This window comes from Sceloporus undulatus, chromosome 8, assembly GCF_019175285.1.
Source record: "Sceloporus undulatus isolate JIND9_A2432 ecotype Alabama chromosome 8, SceUnd_v1.1, whole genome shotgun sequence".
NCBI lineage: Eukaryota > Metazoa > Chordata > Lepidosauria > Squamata > Phrynosomatidae > Sceloporus > Sceloporus undulatus.
This window is the reverse complement of record NC_056529.1, coordinates 34,095,245-34,118,261: the sequence shown is the minus strand read 5'-3', so window position 1 is coordinate 34,118,261 and position 23,017 is coordinate 34,095,245. Positions and strand designations below refer to the sequence as shown.

At 41.5% G+C, this 23,017-nt stretch overlaps 1 protein-coding gene across 1 annotated transcript; it reads right to left on the bottom strand.

Moving 5' to 3' along the window:
• Window positions 1–471: 471 nt before the first annotated feature.
• ATP6V0C (ATPase H+ transporting V0 subunit c) lies at window positions 472–17,818 on the bottom strand. The gene is made up of 3 exons (XM_042437631.1): window positions 17,493–17,818; window positions 2,153–2,336; window positions 472–1,342 (listed from the first exon to the last, which is right to left on the bottom strand). Exons 1-3 carry the CDS (start codon window positions 17,572–17,574, stop codon window positions 1,138–1,140), a joined length of 471 nt encoding a protein of 156 aa, XP_042293565.1. The 5' UTR covers window positions 17,575–17,818; the 3' UTR covers window positions 472–1,137.
• Window positions 17,819–23,017: the final 5,199 nt, after the last annotated feature.

Here is a 23,017-nt window from a genome sequence, read left to right as displayed (position 1 = left end):
CTGGCTGGGGCTTCTGGGAGTTGAAGTAAAAAAAAACTGGAGGACCAAAGTCTGGGAATCACTGTCCTAGAATGCTAGTCAACACTTAAACCACTACTGCTCTCCTATACTACATTGATTAAATTGCTACACTTAGGAACACACTGGCTTCTGCTACTTCTGTTTGGCAACATTGATCAACTCTTACTTCTGCAGCCCCTACTCAGATCTTCAAAACTTACTCCAGAATATTTTGCAGTGCAATTTTGTCACCAGCAAGGGTTGCAGTGTGAGCAATAAACCCCAAAAAACAATCCTTCCCCCTAAAGATCTGGCTGCACGGATATGGGAATGCACCTTTTAATCTTCACCCATACTCTTCGTAGTTAGCAATCCAGCCACCTCTTGTACCACATTTATTTGATCCAGGCATGTGTTAGCCAGTGTTGCAGCAATGCACCTCTAAAACAATCACACCAAGACACACCTCTGTACAATGATGTAGTGGAGGAAATTTTATTATCTGGAAACGTATAACTGCAAAACCCAACACTGGGTGCACGACTTTAGATGCCGGAGCATACAGATTTTACTATTGGGAACACAGGAGTGTCTCAGACATTTCTGCTGTTATTGTATAAACACAAACGGTCTCACACTCCAATACCAGGACACAACAGCAATCTTTTAGAATCAATTACATCCAAGGATTTCTCTGCACTTACAATTAACCCCACAGTGTATTAATCTACCTATATATGAGATTAATATATATAGCATGGGAAATTGAAAACTCTTGCTTCATATGTATGAACATGTCAAGTCTTATAAATAAAACATCCAGTGAAGAGAAAAAAGTTACCATTTCTAGTTCATATTTATACATAAAGTACTCTAATGGCAAAATGGATGGAAAATTGCACATGAGCTTCCCTCAAGTCTTGCTAAAGGGGCTTGAAGCAGCTCATCCATTATTTTTATATTGAAGTACACACAGGACAGACAAGTCACTAACATACATTGCGCATTTACAAGAGATCAACTACCAAACTGATGACAACTGTACACATTGTGGAGAGACCATTTTCATTCTGGAGCTGGGGAAGGGGGGTTCATCTTTTTTTACATCATACTCTGTTGGTGATATTTTTATTTTATTTACTTTGTGGAAAGGATAAGGGCAACAATGAGGCCATAAAGACCCAAGACTTCAGCAAAGATCAAGATGAGAATCATGCCCACAAATAACCTAGGCTGTTGTGCAGTCCCCCGTACACCGGCATCACCCACAATGCCAATGGCAAAGCCAGCAGCCAGCCCACTCAGGCCAACGCTCAGACCAGCACCCAGCTGAAGGAAGCTCCTGCAAGAAAAGGACAAAGGAGACACATTTAGTAGCAGACAACAAAACTGTGGCAAGTGACAGTCTTCCAGAACTGTGTTTGAAAGAATCTGTTTCCCTTTATAGAAAACTGGCTCATTAACAAGAGAAGGATCTTTCCCTTTTAATCCTAATTCTGATATTCTCTAATAAGTAGCTCCAATTAAGAAACTGCAGCCGTGGCCAGATATTTCCTTAAAGTACACCCCCTGGGCTGGTAAGTTACCATTTAGTTACAACTTCTCATGAAAATTTAAAACTGATTAGATTTCAGCCCATTGCAGGGACACATGGAGAATATCTGTACCTGGTGAAGTCTAACATAGGAGGAAGAGGATCAGTTTACAAACATGCTTCAAATTAACTCTCACTGAATAATTCATTGCTTAGCCATTTCACTGTATGTCACTGCTACATATTTAAGTATTTTGCCTCAAAGCAGCAGCTTGCTAAAAAAATTACTAAAATGCCTCTGCTTGTCATCTTATATTTGCCCATTTTACAAATCTGTCAAGGATAGCAGCATACGTTAACACAAATATTGCTGTTTATTTATATGAGAGCTATCTATTAAATGACATCAACACTCATCTAAGCAAGGCAACATAGGCCTACATGGTTTTATTTTGTATAGTAGTTTTTGCTTAATTCAAACTTAAGATTTCAATTAAATAAGAACAAAATTGGACATGCGCACATGCACACACACCTGCAGATGGCAAGTCACCTGGCTATTTTGTCATCTATCTGAGCACAACTTTCAGTTCTTGTGACTCACAACAGAAAACTTACTTGTACAGTGTAATTGTGTCTGTGAGGGAGTTGGCAATAAGGACTGCCACTACCAAGCCATAGATTGCTATAATACCCGCCATGACAACAGGAATGATGGACTTCATGATCAGCTCCGGCCTCATGACTGACATGGCTGCAATACCTGTGCCGCTCTTTGCTGTGCCATATGCTGCTCCCAAGGCTGAAAGAAAAGAGAAGGATCACAGATGAGTCTTACTGAGTTTAGCAGCATTTTAGGTACAAGACAAGGCATAAACCACGGGATGAACATCAAGACGTCTCCATAGACGTTGGCACTCTGCAGAAGACTACGATCCAAAACTGATATCCAACGCCAAGGAGATGAGACTTCTTCCCTACCGCTCTCCAGCACCAAAACCTGTTCAGACTTTCTACACTCCAAAACAGATTGTGTGTGTGTGTGTGTTAATTTATTGAGGAAAGCAGCAGCAGGGTCCAGACATACACCACTGGATCTATCCAAATTTGCTTGAAAAGTTCATTTAACATCCACGATTACCTTAACACTGACACATGTTAATGCTAATTTATACATTAATATTAAATTAAAATATAAATTTAAGATTATCATTAAAAAAATAAATACAGTACTTTCACACACAAAAAAAATCTTTTGACAATATATTCCAGAGTTTGGAAACGTTTATTTTAAGATTACCAATCCAGAATTCTCTGGTTATGCTGACAGCACTTTGCGAACTGTAGTTAAAAAAATTGATTAATTTAGCAACATAATTTTGCCTATTGGGTTAAGTGTACTGGTAATTAGTCTGCTTATATTTAAACAGCTAACTCAGTTTATTAAAATTCTCTTTTCCTTAAGCCATGGGGCAGCCGTTCAGATATTGTTTCGTTTTTTTGGCTTACAGATTGTAAAGTGCTTAAAGAGTGTTCAGTTCATTGATAAGAAGTATAGAAATGTAAATGCTATTGCTATGTTGTTGGGGCTACAACTCCCAGCATCTCTTAGATTGGAAGATATGCTGACCTGTGTACCTTAGCTTTGCAGCCGAATGACATCTGGATAGTCACAGGACCCCCACTTCTGCATTCAACTAATCAATTCAATGGAAAGTCTTGGTTCATAATAAATCCTTCAGAAAGACCACAAGACTAAGTACCATCCTACTTAAGTTCTTAAGATACTAGATTCTACTTCAGATGCAATAACAGTTTAGAGGTTGAATGCACAGTACAAGGGTTATTGAAGAAAAAGCAAGATAACTACCAGTTTTCGCAACTACACGGGCTACTACACTTCAGTTTTAATTACAATTCATGATTTATATCAAGATTTGAGGAAATGCTTTCATGTATCTCCATCCTTAAACTTATCCATGCTTGTTTCTACATGCCATCGTCCTAGAACAGTGCTGAACATGATGCTCAAATTGGAGGGGGTGTGACTTTTTTAAAGGTGAGAAGGCACCGAACCCTACCTAGTTCAGCACTCTTTTCATTAAGGCTGTGCTAGACATCATTTTATTTCAGTCAGCTGCAAGAAAGGGAAAATTTTCTTCAGACTTTCTCATGGGCTCAGGAAATCAGCCGTATGTCTGTTCTCTTTTTATATTCTAAAAAGGGCATACGAGAATTATATGAAAGAGATCCATACTTTAAAACTTTAAGACTGTCATTTATCTAAAAATTCTATAGCCTTTTGCCAAGCCATACTGGATTGTCTCTTATTGTTTACCTTCACTAAGCTTCTAAACTGCAGCATACTTCATATTATACTTTTTAGCATGTAGAACTGCACTATGATTTCAAAAAACCACTAGCATTCACTCCTTTTCCCACTTGTACAAGGAGAACTGGATGGCCAGGAAATTCTGGATAGTTTCAGCCTTGACCAAGCAGTTTCTTAGTAAGTAATCCATGTCTAACTCCCCAAGCCTTGTCACAACCTCACTGATGTCACTACAATTAGGGTAGCCTAACATTTGCTCTCCAAGTACCCCAGCGCATGTTGTCCTGCAACTGCATAAGAAAGGATTATGACAGCAGCAGTCCCAGAAGCACAGAATCTTTATCAAAGAACTGCCTAACCTTTTCCCTTCAAGTTGCTAGGACTGCAATTCACATGAGGGCTCTGTCTTCATAGTGGTGTTCCCAAATATTATCAAAGTAAAACAAGCTGTCATAGGGAGGTTCAATTACTCCAAGTTTTCTAGGACAGCCAGCTAAGTGTGAACAGAAATGCACAATTTCAATTTATCTGTACTCAATAACCCAACACACACAAATTTCTTTTACAGGTTTCCCTATAGCCTATTTTTACACACCCAACTGACATGTCCCCTATGTCAGGCACAGAGTAGGATACTGGGATCTAGAAACCAACAGTGATCCCTGGAATTCAAATATATATTGTGCCTTACCAGGATAACTGAAGCCCAAATAACAAGAAGGTGAAGGAAGGACAAATCACCAAGGAAGACTACACACATGCAGCCCATGCTTGCATGAATCGTGTAAGGAAAGCTAGAGCTCAACATGAGCTGAGACTGGCTAGGGCAGCAGAAAGCAACAGAAGGGGATTATACAATATATTTGAAGCAAGAGAATGGCCAAGGAAATGGTGGGATGAATATTAAAAGCAAGGGTGGTAAAATGCTAACAGATTATAATGAAAAGGCAGAACTGATCAATATCTATTTTGCTTCAGTTTTCTTCCAAAGAGGAAAACTGGGTGCTTCAATGCATCAGCAGAGACCTTGGCAAGGAGTCTGGATTGCAAATCAAGAGCGTTAAGGAGGTAGTCAGGTATTACCTAGTTAACCTAAATGAGCTCAAAAATGCAAGGTCAGATGAAATGCATCACAAGGAAATGAACAAACTTGAGCAAACCTCCCTCTCACAAAGCCCTCCACCAAAAAAGACAAAACAAAACTAAAAACAGGAAGGTACAGGCCAGTAGGTCTGACCTCAATAACAAGAAAAAGACCTATAATAGATTACAGAAATTATGTCTGCAAGTAATCTGATGACAGTGCACTGATTTAGTGGGAGCCAGAATAGGTTTGTCAAGACCAAATCCTACCAAATCTTACATCTTTTGTTGACCAGGCCACTAGCTTTGTAGATGGTTGGAAATGGTGTAGATGTCATTTATCTGGATTTCAGCAAAACATTTGATAAGATCTGTCATAATATCTTAATTAGAAAAAACGATTAATATGGAATAGATGGAAACATAATGAAATGGATCCATAATTGGTTGGAAAACCATGCTCAAAGGATTGTTATCCATGTCTGTGCTTCAGATTGAAAGAAAGTCTTGAGTGAAATGCTTCAGAGTTCTGTCCTATGATCATTAGTTTGCAGTATTTTTAATCCATGACTCAGAAGATGGAGGGAATTCTTATGAAATTTACAGATGATACAAAACTGGGAGGGGTGGCACAATGGAAGATAGGAATAGATTTCAAAGGGATCTGGATAAAAATAGAAAATTAGGTAGAAGTTCAACAGAGAAAAATGCAAAATTCTGCATTTAGGCCACAAATACCAAATGCCCAGATATAGTCTGGGAGTTACTTGGCTAAGCAGTACCACATGCAAAAAGGAACTTAGGATTTTTGTTGATCATAACTTGAACATGAGCCAGCATTATGACACTGCAGCAAAGAAGACAAATGGTATTTTAGCCTACATGAATAGAAATGTAGTTTCCACGCCAAGGGAAGTAACAGGTCCATATTCTGTGTTGGTCAGGCTGAAGTTCTGGGCACTTCATTTTAAGGATACAGACAAGTTGAATGAGTTCAGAGGAGGATGATAAGAAGTATGCAGAACAAAATACACGGGGAAAGGATGAAGAAGCTTGACATGTTCTGTTTAGCAGAGAGAAGACTGAGAGTGACATGGCTCCCTTATTTTAACAGATCTGCCTCTGTGCCCCATCACTGAGAGCAATACTGTGAGGATGTGAGAGAGGACTTTGTGTCTTGATCCCTTAGAATAGTGTTCCCCAAACTTTGGTCCTCCAGGTGTTTTGGAGTTCAGCTCCCAGAAGCCTTAGCCAGTTTAGGCAATAATCAGGAATTCTGGGAGCTGAAGTCTAACATCTGGAGGACCAAAGCTTGGAAAGCTCTACCTTAGAGGCTCAAATTGCACCAATGCTAGTTTCATTTTGGTGCCAATTTAGAACATGACTTTTTATTAAAGCTTCTGGGCCCAATGCTTTCATCCTAATCTGTACACATAGATGAATTTAAATTGTTTTAACTCTTTAGAATGGTTTAAATGTTTTTTAAAAAAATATTCTACTTATCTTTATGGCTTCAACTTGTTTAAACTGGTAAGCTGCCCAGAGACTTTGATATAGGGCCAGATATAAATATTTAACAACTGCTTCCAAATCTGGCCTCGCTCCAGGTTTAATGTAAATAGGGAAAAATTGGGCAGTTGGGAAGGAAAACACTGAAATTTGCAAGACTAAGGAATACAGGTCCCACAAACACAGCATGTTCAGTAGCTATGAAGTGAAAAAATTTCCACTTCAACATTAGGAGGAACATCCTGACAGTAAGGGTTGTTCAACAGTGGAACACAGTCCTCCCTTGGAGTGTAGTGGAGTCTGCTTCTTTGGAGGTCTTTAAGCAGAGGCTGGATGGCCATCTGTCAATGGGGATGCTTTGATTGAGAGTTCCTGCATGGCAGAATGGGGTTGGACTGGATGGTCCTTGTGGTTTCTTCCAACTGATTCTATCCTCTCTAACAGTGAAAAGAGAAATAAGAGAAGGAAGGAAGGAATTTTCTGGAGGAAAGTATGGCAAGTGAGAATTTTCAGGTCACAAAGCAGTTTATTACTGAATACAGTTGCCCCTCCATATCCACAGATTCTTTATCCATGGATTCAACCATCCATGGCTTGAAAATATTCACAAAAATATAAATCCCAAAAAGCAAACCTTGATTTTGACATTTTATATAAGAGCTTTTTTCTTCAGCTCTCTTCACAACTTTGTTGGGAAATGTTCTACTATAAGAGTTTAACAATAATGTCTGAGGAACATTCTATAGCTATGTGTTGTCAAGTTTATTTAAGGTATGATGGGCAATTAAAACAGTACAAAAATACTAAAATATTATCTGATACGTTAAAAATGTAACCTAAAACAGTAACCTAAAACAGTCCTTAAAACAGCAATTTCAAGCATGTGTGTAATAGTATCATTTTGGGTGCCCACCAGAAGCTCAAAATGTTGATGAGAACAGTTCTGAATATTTATCCATGCTGTCAGTTCCACAGAACTACTAAGTCTGTTGCACTAAAGGGATGGGATAGGCTCTCCAGTTGTTTTGGGACTGCAAATCCCAACAGTCCTAGCCAGTCTGGACAGTGATTGCTAGTTATTGTTTAAAAACATTTTGAAGGTTGCATAATTCTCAAACACGGCACTATTTAGCACCAGTAGTTTTCATATTGGAGAGTAAAAACAGACTTGTTTAGTCACTGCACCATATTTCTTCAAACAATTTAGTATGTGGTATGTTGTGAACATTCACAAATTTCTGTGTAGCAATACGTTTTTGGTGTAGCACATCCTGTAAGTTCACAATGTGGAGAAATGCTTTGGCCTTCATACATTCACTCCACTTACTAATGTATAAAAGATAGTCTGTCAATTTTCATTGTGAAATTAAACAATACTTGCACATCCTACAACTCTGCATTTAAGGAGAAAGATCTTTTCACTGACTGATAATTCAGCTATGATCTTTCCTTAACACATATAAGCCACTTCCTAGATATATTAAGGACGTGGGAACCAGGTGTCACTTCAGCTGAGGAGCGAATGCCTAATTCCAAAACAGAATTTGGTTGTCAAGTTTTACTTTAATCAGCTCATTGAACCAATTAAGATCAAGCTGTTTCAACAAATAAAGCCAAAGGTGAATATGGAAAGTACTCCCAAGTTAAAACTAGAGGAAAACTAAAACTAGTCATCCTTCGATAGTTGCAGGGGTTTTGTTCCAGATTTGCAGGTACCAAATATTGTGAGATCTCCAGTCCCACTATTCTCTGTGAATGCATGATATCTTGAGCCACTGAGGATATCTTGACTTCAATACGGAGGGGTTGACTGTACTTCTCATGCCCTGGGCATTTCAGCTTTTAGTAATGATTTAAGACAGGTTTTTAGAGTCCATATAACTGATTTAGCAAATGGCATTAACATACAAGTTCAAGCAAAAAGAAAAGGAAAACATCCTATCCACAAATGCAAGACAAAGCTTCTGGAGTAATTATGACAAGTCAATGCTGAGCTAGGGAAGATGCTAACAGACCTTCAGCAAGGTTAGCTGTTGCCCAGAAGGAAAATGAAGCAATGCTGAACATTTACCTGAAAACCACATCTGGTTATATTTCATCTGACCCCAATACATGTTTCCTACACTATCAAATCCCCTGCTATTTTGAAACAGATTTAAAAGCTCAGACTATATTTAGCTTTTGTGACAATTCCAATGTTTTTTCATTAGTTAGAGAAAGCCTTGCTCCAAAAAGAAGCCAAGCACCATCTTATTACATGTTTTTTGGCTGGACAGAAAAGACTGTGCTGATTCATTTTCAGTTAAAATTTCCATGCCAGTTAATATACTGCAGGACCATGAAGAAGACAGGCATATCGTAGGGTTGACCCTTTAGTTTACTCATTGGAGTCTTGCAGGATACACTAGATATGCTGGCACTTCTTAGGATTAAGGTGAAGCCGCCATCTGTTTGCTATACCCTCACTGTTCTAAAGCTATACAAACACTTCATTTGGCCATTGTAGGCTTTTTAGAAAGTGTAAACAGGAAGTCCTCATGGGTGTTTGGAAAGCTCTTAGACGTCTCATAGAAGACTATCAATGATAGACCCATGAATGATCCACTTGAATCTGTGATAGGCTGCTTCCTGCCCTATCTGCTTCTAAGACATAACCCTGTACATCTGTGAAATAACTGGAAGTATCAGATTGGACATGGCAACACAACTCAAGTTTCTGGCAGTTATGTAGCAGATGGCTGCAACTAGCTGACTACAGTCTAGCAGGATTTGTATGCACAACACTAAAAGAGTAATAAGCCTCTCATTTGACTACATCTTACCTACCAGAGAGTTCTGGGTTTACCTACAGGCACCTAAAGTAGGACTTGTCATGCATCTACTTCAGATAAATCAGTAACTCTTAGGTCACAAGCAGCCCTCCCAATGCATTTTAATCCTGCCACAATGGGGGCACTGGTGCGACATCACTGTGTCCCACCCAACATGCCCACAAGAATGGCAACTTTCCCCCAAATTTTGAAGAAACATGTTCTTGGCTGCCCAACCCTTACTTCTAGGAATCTTCTTACCTCCCAATGCTCTCTTATAGCAACTTCATTTATGAGCATAGAGCAAATGTCGCAATCTTGAGACTCCCCTATCCCATCATAAGCTTAGGATTAAACAGTCCATTTCTTGTACATGCAGTTTGGACAAGAATTTAAAACATATGTGGTCTTACCAAATTTGCTTCTCTTGGGCAAATCACATTATTCTAACCCTTTTTACTCTGGTGAACAAACCTTTTTACACAGTGAGCTAAAAGAACCACTTCTGATACAAATGGCTGGGGATCATTCAAAGTATCAGGCAAGAAAGATGGGGAAAACAAGAACACCTACAATGATCAACCCAACACACAAAACATATAGACTTACAACTGAAAGAGAACTAGGTGCTTTTTGAGAGCAAACTTTATCAGGACTCTTGTTAACCCAATGGCCATTACCACACTTAAGCTGCCACTCAACAAATCCTGGCTCCTTTTAGTCAGATGTCTCGCTTCCAGCAACTTGAACACATCCCACTTAGTTCCTGTGGCTCCTTTATTAACTGAAAGGCATGATCCGTTTGCTCACAGATATTCTAAAAGCCATCTAACACGCTGGATAATTTGGGGTGAACAAGAATATAGCCTATCATATACAGAACTACACGTTATAGAATCAGCTTTTATGTCAGCCAAGTTTCTTATTTCTACAGCAATGTTGTCCTAACACAATGTTGTACTGAATGAATAGCAACAGACCCAAGAATGAAAACATCTGACAAATAAGTCACATTAGGAAATCAATTACATCAATCTAGCTTCTTGGCTGAGTTGTCTTAAGAAACCTAGTTGGATTTTACTGAATTGCCAGTCTTATCATAAACTCAGAAAGGTTCTGTTTAATACAAGGAGTTACAGCAGCGGTTCTCAACCTGTGCGTCACTTTGGGGTTCCTAAGACAATTGAAAAACACGTATTAGTGATGGTCTTAGGAACCAAGACGAAAATAATTTTATGGTTGGGGTCACCACAATATGAATAAACCTATTAAACCTATTAAAGATTCACTGTCCTAGACCATTATGCAAAGGAATCTTGTAGCACCTTTGAGACTAACAAAGAAAGAAGTTGGTAGCATAGATGTTTTTGTAGGCTTGAGCCTACTTCCTCACATGTAAATTCCACCTAGACCTAAACCATGAAGAGCCATCTTGTGTAGTGGTTTGAGCACTGGACTGTGACTTTAGACTCCACTGCTCAACCAAGGAAACCTACTAACCAAGTCACATTTGGGCAATACCATGGGAAGTCACACTTTCTCAGCTTTTGAAGGAGGCAAAGGCAGTGCCCCATAAACAAATCTTGCCAAGAAAATCCTATAATAGGGCTGCCTTAGGGTAGCCCTAAGTTGGGAGCAATTATGGAAAGAAGATCTACATTGCACACTGAGACAGACATTTTGCTTGGATGTTCTTTGCTGGATGATGTTCATATGTTGCAATTTTAGTAGGAACTTTAATAACTTTATCAAAGCTATTTGCAAGTAGCTATAACTACAACAAATACTAATGCTAAATATTTTGCAGACTGAGTATACAATGACAGTGGTTACATGAGCATAAATGGTATAATGTTATCAGTATGCCATTCCATCCATTTCAAGTATATCAAGTAGGAAATTAGACATGATGAGTAAGAATGTAGTACTGCTAATCAATGGAAATACTAACTTCCCTGTTTCCTTCTGACCTCGAGGAAATGCTGATCAGCAATGTTACATGGAAAACTTAGACCATTCATATCCCTCAGAGGCATGTGACGACCACCTACACATCTAATTCAGTAGGAAAAAATCCACAAACTACTCCTTGTGCCTAGAGAACAGCCACTGAGTAACCAGTGCTAAATGCACTGATCGCTTGAAGGTCACAGTGGTCCCAGCATCATAGAATCCCAAGGTTAGCCAACCATGACCTGAACAGGTTCTACAAGCTGTTTACTATCATCAGAGGTTATTGTGTACAGGCCTAGGACACAAGTGTTTATACAACATGAAGTCTGCAGACAGCCAGCTAGCACAGAACAAGGCTTGAGCTTGTTGGTAACAGACCAGTTTAGTATAGATGTAAGGCTTGAGCTTGCTGGTAGTAGACCAGTTTAGTACAGATGTAAAGAAGCAAAGTATCTGACTTTTTTGCATATGGCACACCACAGTAATGTTCCATGATAATTCTACTCATAAGTCAGTCATGTCAAGACACTGTGGATGAAGCATCTAGAATGGCTTTGTCTCTTATCCTGAAAAAATAGCAATGAACATCTGTCCCATGTTACTGATAAAGTACAAGCTGCAGTGATTACATACATCTACAAAGAACTACTAGTTGTCCAGCAAACAATTATGAAGAGCTATACACAACTGAAGTCCTGAAACAGCATGTACTGTGGGGGAAAAAATCCCACCAGTGCTGGACTACTGAAATTTGTCCAGCTATTAACCTATCCACATAGTATCCACTCATTTCTTTTACTTTGGGTTGCTTTTGGCAACGAAACAAAACTGCCAGGTGTTTGGCCAGTAACCTGATCTGACCTAAAGGTCTGTAAAAAGCAAGCACTGACCCCCTTTCATCCATCTCCTGGCAGACCTACTCCACAGCAGGCAGCAAAACTCATGCCATCCCAGCTGGTGGAAGCTACTACCATCAGAAGACACAGCAAGTCTTCTGTTTTTGCTTTGGAATACTCACTTGAAATAGGAAATACTACTCTTAAATACTGTACATTCAGACTAGTCATTTCCAAGTTTTTTTCCTACACAAGTTCCATGTACATTTAGTTTACTGGACTAAGAACACTTGCATATAAGATGAGAAATCTGTGTCAAGAGATTCTGAAGCATTTTCTAGACAAGATGGGCAACCTTCTACATATTGCTGGAGTAGCTACACAGCCAGTATGTCCAATGGAATAGTGGAACAGTATAGTGGAAGATTTATGCCAAAATTTGGAGGGCCACATGCTACCGCCTCCACATTAGGAAATCAGCCAGGCCTGTTGGGTCTACTTTTTAAAAGCCACAGAAATAAATAAATACCAAACCCAGAACAAAAAGAGAATACAGTACAGCTGCAAAATGGACCCAAGAGAGCGACTTCTTGAAGCCAAATCAGCCACGATCAGTCTTCTTATTGGGAGACTGAGGGAGCCCTGGAATAGTTCAAAAACCACTGCTTAATTCTTTCACTGGTTCTGCAACTACTGAAGAAAGGGAAGCTATCCAGTTCTCCAATGCCTGCTACAAGAGACAAGAGGTCTTCCAATGTGAGCATACTGCATGGGGAGGAAAGGAATTAGTATCATTGTTAAAACTATGATAGATGCTGTGTCTGATTTGCTTAACCCCACAAATCAATGTTACAGTCTTCACAGCAACATGCTATCTGCAATTTCATTGCAATATGGAGAAATTTAACTACTGTATTAGCCGATGTTTTACTAACAGTCCATCCAACAGTAACTAAGCCACGCTAAAAAGCCAACAAAAGTTTCTAATGAAGTGAATGACCTGAGGAATTAAACTGGTTGACAATATGCCTCTTCCAGGGTGGGTTCAAAATGGTTGTGATGACATTTGAACACTTAAATCACTCAAGACCTTGATACCTGAGGGAGCATCTATCCTTATATGTGTTGGACTGTGGCCTGCCAGGGGGGAGATCTTCCTCTGTACCCCACCAGATGCTGCGAGACCTCAACTGTCAAGTGCCCTCTTCTTGAAGGCCTGATTGGCACCAACACTGGTTCCACTTAGATGCAAAATAAAAGCACTGCTATTAAAGCCTTTGGCCCTAACCGATTTATCTCAAAATGCACATTGTTTTAATCTTCTATACCAGTTTTCATTCTATTAAACATACAGTACTTAATATGTTTTAGTACATTTTTGTTACCTTAAATTGCTGAAACTTGTTTATATTGATTTTACTTGTACCTGTACATGACTGATATGGCTTCCAGAAGATGCCTTGTGATCTTTTGATGGAAATATTGTAATAAATATATTATCACTTAAAATACACTTCTGGACTTCAATGTGACTTTATTGCAGCACACTTTGCCCCCAGAAGACAAAATCATAGGGTAAGCCTGTCAGAAGTATACATTAGCCAAGGATAGCAACTTCCTGAAGTAATTTGTCCTGGATAACTGTCCGCATGGCATAGTAGTTAGAATTACTAGCAACGAGGATGGCTTGGGTTCTAACTGGTGCTCAGCCATAAAGATGGTAGAATAACCTTGGAGCAGACTAACCTCTTTCACAGAGCAACTATCAGAACAAAGTGAGTGATGATTCATTTTGTGGTGCACTACTTCAAAGATATAAGAAATAATGAAATGCAGGGAGTATTCTTAAACAATTAAAGATATATCTGTTTCAGGGGAACATAACAATTTTGCTGGGAGGCTAGAATAGTTAGACCTATACACATATGCACTAGTATCAGTGGAGCCCATAGTAAACCATCATCTACATTGTACAAGGAATTACACTGCACTGACTTATATTACTCCTAGAAAAGAGAAAGCCAGTGCTTCTCAATGAAATCACACAATTCACCAATACATCAAAAAGAGCTTTTCACTTAGCTCAGCAGCAGCTTTCCAAACCTAGTGCTTTCCTAGAGATACAGGATTACAACTCCTGCCATGCTCAGCCAGCACTACTATCATTATGTTGGTTATGGATGATGGGAACTGTAACCCAACACTTCTGAGAGCAATGATTTGGAGAGGCTGCTGTAGAACTATAAGAGCAGCTCCATCTGCTAGACTGTGCTTGTTTTAGGGTAGAAATTTGCCAAGTTATGTGATTAGCACTTGCAAAACTTAGCTTCTCTGTTTCTTTTAGAGATAAAATTGAAATGAACTGTTTTTGGAAGAGCTGTCAGGTAGGTCAAAAGCAATTGACAGTACAAAGGTCAACCAAGAGGCTCCATATCCTGACTGTGATCTTCTGGACAAATACTTGTACTACAGAATGATTAGGAGGCAAGAACTAAAAAGCCACACAGCCAGTTTTGTACTTCATTGGTATTCAGTGCTCTTATTCACTAAGCTGCCAGCACTTTTCTCTGCCATTCAAAAACCTCTCAGCATGGCAAAATTAAAAAACAGTTGTTCTCGAAAGGCTATATTTCAGAAGCCGACAGATGAAAGAGAATGCTGTGTCAGTTTAAGTAGATGGCATTCAGCTGCTAATATGCCTTTGCAAAATAAATATGGCCTGCTAAGAAACTCCTTTCTCTTGCACATTTAAAGGCACCCATTCTGTTCCAGAACAATCCCAATGCCTTAAGACTTTAGAAGACAGACCAAGCTGCACATCACCAGTTGTCCAATGATAAGCCAGGCTTCGCTATCAGGGGCCAGCAAAAGTTAAATCAGACGTGGTGCACACTCCTTCTATTAAAAAATGAATCTTGTCCAAATGGAAGACGTTTAGGTTCTGTGATCTGGAAAGGAGGGTTAGACGGCAAGGCATAATCTAGGCTTCCTTAATTCAGGGCTGTCCCTGTGGCATGATGGAAGCAGCAGAAGCTGCGAAAGCGCACTCCCCCGCCTCCCTGCAGTCACATGACGGCCAGGGGCTCCACCACCAGCTGATACTCAGCCCTTATGACATCACCTTCACCACCGCTGTCACCCCTTTTTCATTGCAGCAAATTCCCCCTTTCTGCCTGCCCCCCTCCCGCAGCAACCCAATGAACCAGCTGGCAGGATAAGGGCAAAAGCAGAGTACTGAAATGCTCAGGAACCAAGCTGAGGCAGAGAGACTGCAACAATGCAAATGACAGGAGGAGCCTCCTTTCCAGCTCCAACCGCCCCCGCACTGCTTCCTCTCCCTTGTCATCTGGGCCCTGGGTGGACAGAGGGGGAAGAAGGGCAGCTAAGCAGATCCCTCCAACGGGGGCAGGCTGGAGCAAGGAAGGACACTTGCATTCCCTTACAGAGAGGAGAATATAAGCCAGACAGATTACCATTCACCTAAATTGCTATCGGACTCACGCCATTTGTAAGGAAGGGCTTTGAACAGTGACTTTTAAAAGAAAGCCCCTAGGAGGAAAATTAATCAGAGGAAAACAAGATGTCTGCAGAGATTGGAAAAAAGGAAGAAGATTCAAGGAACCTAATTCCCAGGGTCCCTTTAACTCCCTTCTGCCAGGTTTCTACAAGGGGTTGCAGAGTCCTGGGTGGAGTGGAAAGAGATGTCCTTCCTGAATTATTCTCTCTGCTCAGCGGCTGGGGATTAAGGCCGGGAGGGGAAAGATGGGGAGAGTCCTCGATTGGGAGTGCCGCCTCCTCCCGAATCTCACGTCTTCCTTGTCTCCAGGAACAGATGGAAACAGAAAGATGGATTCCTGAGGGTTACACAATGAAGGAAGCAGAGTGCTGCTTGATTTTTAGATGGGTTGGAAGCCTCGCCTTGTCATGGAAAAAATAACAACACAGATGGCCTGGGTGTTATCTTGTGGGGTTTGGTTCCAGGCCCCCTCCTCCCCTCTGTGGATACCAAAATCCACGGATGCCCAAGTCCCAGGATGGAGAATGGTGGAATCAAAGGGTGTCCTTTAGACAAAATCAAGCTTGGCTTTTTGGAACTGGCAGTCGGTTGTTTGTATCCATGGATTGTTCATCCACAGATATTCCAAAAAGACCAATTCCAAGAAGCCAAAGCCTGACTTTCATGTTTTCTACAAGGGACACCATTTTTCTAGGCCACTGTATTTAATGGGGCTTGAGCATCCATGGATTTTGGTCCACAGATCTTGGAACCAAACCCCAGCTGACACCAAGGACCCACTGTATTTTTTTGGGGGGGAGGGGGGATATTTTCGACCTGAGAGTGGCTGAATCCATAGATATGGAGGGTGACTGCAATATGCCTTTGGTATCCACTGGGATCTGGTTCCAGCCCTCCCCTCCAATACCAAATCCATGGATGCTCAAGCCCCATTATATACAACAGCATGATAAAATGGTGCCCCTTATATTAAATGGCACTTTGGAACTTATAATATACAGTATATATTTATATAATCTTTGCAAGTCAGGGATGCTTGAATCTGTGCATGAAAGAAGAGTCTCAATGAACATGGAGGACTGACTGTTATAAGCAGGATAAGCAATCGGTGTTGGGGTTTCTTTCCTTATTGGTGGCGTATTAATAAGGGTGAAGCAAAATCCAAGGGGAGAAGGGGCTTCCCCCTTGAAGCCCAGGCAGATGCCACCTTCCTACCCCCTTCATCCACCCCTTTTCAGGAGGAGCAAAAGGGGTAAAAATAACCCCCCCAAAACCCGAGTCCTGCCAAACCTCCCCAAGGCCTCCTCCTCCTCCTCCCCACCCAGCATGGCCAGGCACGTCCTCCTTTTCCAGGACATGCCCTCCATTTCAGCCTTCCGTCCTGCAGAACTCCCCCAAGATCCTCCATTTTGAGCCTGGCTAAGTACCTTGCATTTCTAGGGCTGTTTTGAGCTGTCAATTCTGGAAATGCCCTCCATTTCTGCCTTCCGTCCTGCAGAAGCCCCCAAAGGTCCTCCACTTCTGAGCCTGGCTATGGACCTTGCATTTCTAGGCATGTTCTGAGCTTTTACTCTGGGAAGGTCCTCCATTTTTGAGCCTGGCTTAAGTACCCTACATTTCAATGAGCATTTTGACCTTTCATTTGGGGAACGTTTGTCTCTTCTGAGGAGGCCTTGGGTAAAAAGCATGGAGTCTTAGATGCTTCTTTCTGGCTTCTATGTGGCCCTGTCCTCCATCTCCCCTGGAGGTCCTCCATCTCCCTTGCGCCTGGTCCTAAGCGCCTTAACTTTCTGACATTTTGCATTGAGAACATATTATTATATATCGCTATTGCTATGCTTAATCCTAGGCTGCTCCTGCAAGGCCCCCTTCCCTCCTCCTGGGCTTCCCTCCGGAGCCAAGCGCCCCGCTGACTCACCGCTGAAGACCATGGCAGCCGAGGCGCCCATGACGGCGAAGAAGGAGGAGTACTCGGGCACCGGGGCGGCCGGGGACGACATGATGGCGGAGCTGCGGCGGCGTCTGGGGCGGAAGGGACAGAGAACCGGGACTCAGAGAACCGGGGAAGGCTGCTCCTGCTCCTTCTTCTATCACCGCCGCCGCGTCCTTCTCCTCCGCTTCCCTTCCCTTCCTTTGCCTTCTCCTTCCTCCGCCGTCTCGGCTACAAAATGGCGGCGGCCTGGAGGGCGCTCTCGCTCCTGTTCTCGCTGCTGCGCTGCTGCTTCTGCTCCGCGCTCGCGACGCGCTCTAAATACTCCGCCGCCGCAGGACAAAATGGCGGACGACGCCGGGTCACGTGGCATCGCCCAAGCCACGCCCCCTTTCCTCCCTCCCTCCTTTCCTTCGCTCTCCAGGACCGTACCACTTCCACCTAAAAGGGGAGGCCTACTCTTCATAATTAAAAAACACCACCTTGTTTCATTTCGAAGCCATTCTCTCCTATTGTTCCCCCCCCTTTCCTATCTATAGGATTATTTCAATTGATATCCTGAGGGGAAAAGAGGTGGTATTTTCGGCTTCGAACCCCCCCCACAGTTTGGTATGGTTCGGTCCGCTTAAGGTTTCTCTGCTCCCACAGCGAAGGGAAGGTTATTTTCTTCCTTCCCCGCCCCCAGCGGATGAGCGTGATTCAGCACCTATTTGCATAAGGGGCGTGGTCAATGCTGCAAGCTCCGCCCACACCTTGTTTTTCCCATTGGAGCTGTATTTGCACTGCAGAAATAACACAGTTTGACCCTGCTTTGGCTGCCCTGGCTCAGTGTTTATGGAATCCTGGGAACTGTAGTTTAATGTGGCAGAGAAGGTTAGATGCCTCACTACAGAATTCCACACCACTCAGCCAGGGCAGTTGGAGGCTACATTTACACTGCAGAAATAATCCACTTTGACAACCCTTTAACCACTCAATGCTATGGAATCCTGGGAACTGTAGTTTGTTGTGGCACCAGAGCTCTCTGACAAGAGAAAGTTAAATCTCTCACAAAACTACAGTTCCCAGAATTCCACACCACTGAGCCAGGGCAGTTGGAGGCTGCCTCTGCACTGCAGAAACAACCCAGTCTGACACCACTTTAAACTGCTCAATGATATGGAATCCTGGGAATTTAACTGCCTCAATAATGCAATGGAATCCTGGGAATTGTAGTTTAATGTTTCAGAGAAGGTTAGTTCCACCCCTGAATGAAAGACTGGGGGCATATATATCTGGTCCTGGCATTATATGAGTATAGGATGGCTCTCCTTTTGTTCTCTGTCAATGCAGACTAATGTTTCCTAGAGCCAAACTAAGTTCCCAATGCCTTTGTTCACTAACGACCATAGTTAAAACTGGATTTGCTATTTCATTTCCGTACCCAAAGGATTTTGGATTTGAATTGACATCCTCACTTACCAATGGCATATATTGGTCTGCCCCTGGATTCCACTTCACCAGATGCATCTGAGGAAGTAGACTGAAGGCTCTTGCTTCCAACTTCTTTCTACATACTGATTTTACAGATTGTTATTATCTTTTAATACTAATACTAATAATAAGCATCTGAGGAAGTAGATAAGGCTAAAAGAAAGCTCATGCTGCCAATGTCTTTCAGTGAGTCTCAAAGGTACTACAAGATCTCTCTACACACTGATTGTTCAGACTAACACGCCAATATCTTTGAATCCTATGGATTAATAAGGTACACAGTCAGTGCTGGTCCAAACTGAACATGTTTCCGATTCATAGAATCCTAGAGTTGGAAGAGACCCCAATAAGGGCCCTGATCCAGTCCAACCCCATTCTGCCATGCAGGAACTCTCAATCAAAGCATCCCCATTGACAGATGAAGAGCAGGAAGATAAATACGCAACTGAGGCTTCCTATGCATCACAACCCAGGAAGCCCCTTCATCGATAGTTCCTAGGGCCCACTACTTTTTAAACTGGATCACAAATCGGTTTGAACTGTTTTAAATGACTCTAGGTTCGCACTTGAACTGAATCGCTGAACCAATTCGGAAAGGCCCCCCCATGCGCTAGACCCACTTAACCTGTGTCTTTTTGACGCCGATTTTTCCCTTGTCTTTTTGGATAAATCGATTCCATGCAAATGTGAACCAGATGCGGATCGGAATCGATTTAAATTTGCCCTTTGGCCAGCTGGAGCGGGTCCATTTTTAATCGATTCATTCATGAACGTGAACCACAAGTGGGTTACAGTATTTTATTTTATTTCACAGCAAGAAAATATGACCGGGGCAAATGTAGTGTGAACCACGCTCTGCTGCTAAACCGATCCGTCGATTTGTATCGCAAAGCGGTTTATTTGTAAGTCTTAATAGAGGCTATGCCATTGCCACTCTGAGAACTGTGATCCTACACGTTTCTGTAGTGCTGTCAGATAGACTCCGTTTTCATCCTGCATACTATAAGTTTATATAAAATAAAAATATACAAATATCTATATTTTAGATATAGTAATCTAAATAGTTCAAATTTGATTCCCCCAGTATATACCTATCTAGATCTATATATCCAACATTATATCTTTCTTTAATTCTTCCCTTCTTTCAAGCCTTTCCTGAAGCCCTTCTCCCTTTGTTCCCTTTCCATCTCTTTCCTCTGATTTAACCCTTCCTTGCACACCTTTCCCTTTCCCTTCATCATCTTCCTTCCCTTTTCCTGATCTTTTCTTTTCTTTTCCTTTTTTATTGCGTTTTAATATAACATAACAAATCAAAAACAAATTGTATGTCCAAACATTATCTATACTATCACTAGTTCATACACATCTATGTTTACCTTCCATTTTAACTCTTCTTCAAAAGGTATCCTACCGGGCATTCAGTTATTTTCCATGCTGTATATGTCTATATATGTAAACATATTCATTCCAACATATTTGCAAGTTTAGATCGGTTCTATCTATCTTTTCCCTCATATTTTTGAAGCTTCCTTCCATTTCCCATCATATTGTTGGGTAGTTTTCCCATTAATATACATGGACAGGTTATCCATATCTGCTAGATCATTTAATTTCACTATCCATTCATCTCTTGTTCAGTCCTCCGATATCTTGCATATACAATTCAGGCAGCTGCAATCATGTATAGAATCACACTTATTTCCTCATGGTTCAGTTTATCTTCAATAACATTTATCTTATACGACACAAAATAAGGGAATTATGAGCTGAACTACAGAGGCGCATTGGAGGAGAGGGTTATACGTTTGAATCATCACTGTTGCGAAACGTATTTCGTTAAGAGAGTTGTATAACTGTCTTCAACGCTTACTTTTTACATCCTGGGGAAAGTTTACCATGCAATATAATTTAACATAAGCATAACAATATCTATAAAATTAAACAATACATTTCAAACCCATTAGAACAAGCTTAACAGCTTAAGTGGAATTTTTTCTTTTAAACCAAAGCAATTGTTTTCAAATATGAAATCGTGTAGAATAAAAATGTTTGACTTAGTGCCTTAAAAATAAACTTGTGGGGAAAGCGTTCCCCAGAGAGCCACTGCAAAACATTTTCTGGCCTATGGGTTTTTTGGTCTATGTGGCCATGTTCTAGAAGAGTTTATTCCTGACGTTTCGCCAGCATCTAGAACATGGCCACATAGTTCGAAAAGCCCAGAAAAAACTATGGATGCCGGCCATGAAAGCCTTCGACTTCACATTTTCTGGTCTGTTGGCTTCCCAGTTGAATCTTACCCCCAAACGGGAACAAGATCAAGCATTGTATACATGCTCTTGGATTATACCCTTACTGTGCCTCGCTTTGAGCTTATAGCTGTCGGTTGCAACAAGTATATTGTGCATTTCAGTTGGCCGAGAAAGGTATCACCGATGGATTTTTGTTTGTAACTATAGATTGTATTAAACAACAAAACGCTTCCCCCGTCTCTAATGCTGGTATTGTCCATCTCTCATGCAGCACCGCTGAGTAATCTTTAGATTGCTATATCTCTAATAACCCTCTAATATTAAAAGCTTTCCTGCCTATGCTGGAGATGGATTAATAGTAATTTTGGATCTACGCAGCTGCCTGAATCATGGATTGGCAAGGAGATATCTCTGCCATCTCTTCGGAGCAAGACAGGAAAGGAAGGTTCATTGGGTGTGAAGGAACCCATCAACAGTAAAGCTCTGGCACAAGGCTTTCATAGCTTTGGATCTTTGAGTCCTCTTTGTCTTTTGATGCCACAGAATGTGTCTCCTAACCCTATGACAACATATGCATGTCTTCATCTGTTGATTTCAATGAAAGTGCCACTTTTCAGCACCAACTCCCCAGCCCTCTTGGCAAATAACTACTTTGCTTGCTGCTTCCTCATTCTTCTGCTCAAAGGTCTGTCTGGCCACAGTCACATGCGAGATCCCTATAAGCAAAAGTCAGGCAGGAATTTCCCCAAACCACCCTCTTGAATTGCCTCCAGAGAGAAGTGAACTTTTCTTCCTTTTGTATATTGCTCGGTGGGTACCCTAAAAGAACCAGATCCGTCTGATCTTGGACACTAAGCAGGGTCAGCCCTGGTTAGTACTTAGATGCAAGACTGTCAATGAATATTGGGAGCTATATTTCAGAGGAAGGAGCTAGGTGGTCATGAGCAAGTTACACTCTCTCAGCCTCAGGGGAAGGCGATGGCAAACATCCTCTGAGCAAATCTTGCCAAGAAAATACCCTATGATAGGTTAGCTTTAGGGTCGCCAGAAGTTGGAAAGCGCTTGAAGGTAGGCAACAACAACAACTGGCAAAACCACCTCCGAGTATTCCTTGCCTTAGAAAGAAATGCATGGGGTCACCATAAGTCGATAGGTGACTTGGAGGCACACACACACACACACACACACACATATTGTTCACAGAAAACATGGAGGGACAGCTGTGTTGGCCATTTAACTAATGCAAACAAAAATCCATCAGTGATACCATTATTGGTCAACTGAGTATTGCATGAGAGTAAATTCCATTTACTAAAGCATATCGCCTTGCATGAGAAGGGATCCTCTGGCACTTTAGATGTGGTTGAACTACAATTCCCACCAGCCCTATCCAGCAAAGTCCATGGTGAAGAATGGTAGGAGTTGTGCAGCAGTCCAACTACATGAGGAGGACTCCTCATTGCCCATCCTTGAAGAGGAGAATAGTTCTCAGCCTTTTTTAGCCTCCTTCTTCTCAACTCTACATTTCTCTTCCACGATTTCTGAACCAACTCCTTTAAGGTTTGTGTGATAGCTACTTTTATTGTTATTGTATGGCTGTAGTGCTGGGCTGGGCAAAGTGTGGTCCTTGGGTGCCACACTGCAGCTCCCATCAGCCCCAACCAATAAAAAGCAATAGCAAGGAGCTGCACTTCAACAGCAACCAGAAGGCCATACTATCCTCACTCTTGTAGGACACAACTCCATTTGGAGAAAGTTGGGAGGTGGGGTTTGTAAAAAACACCACATCAA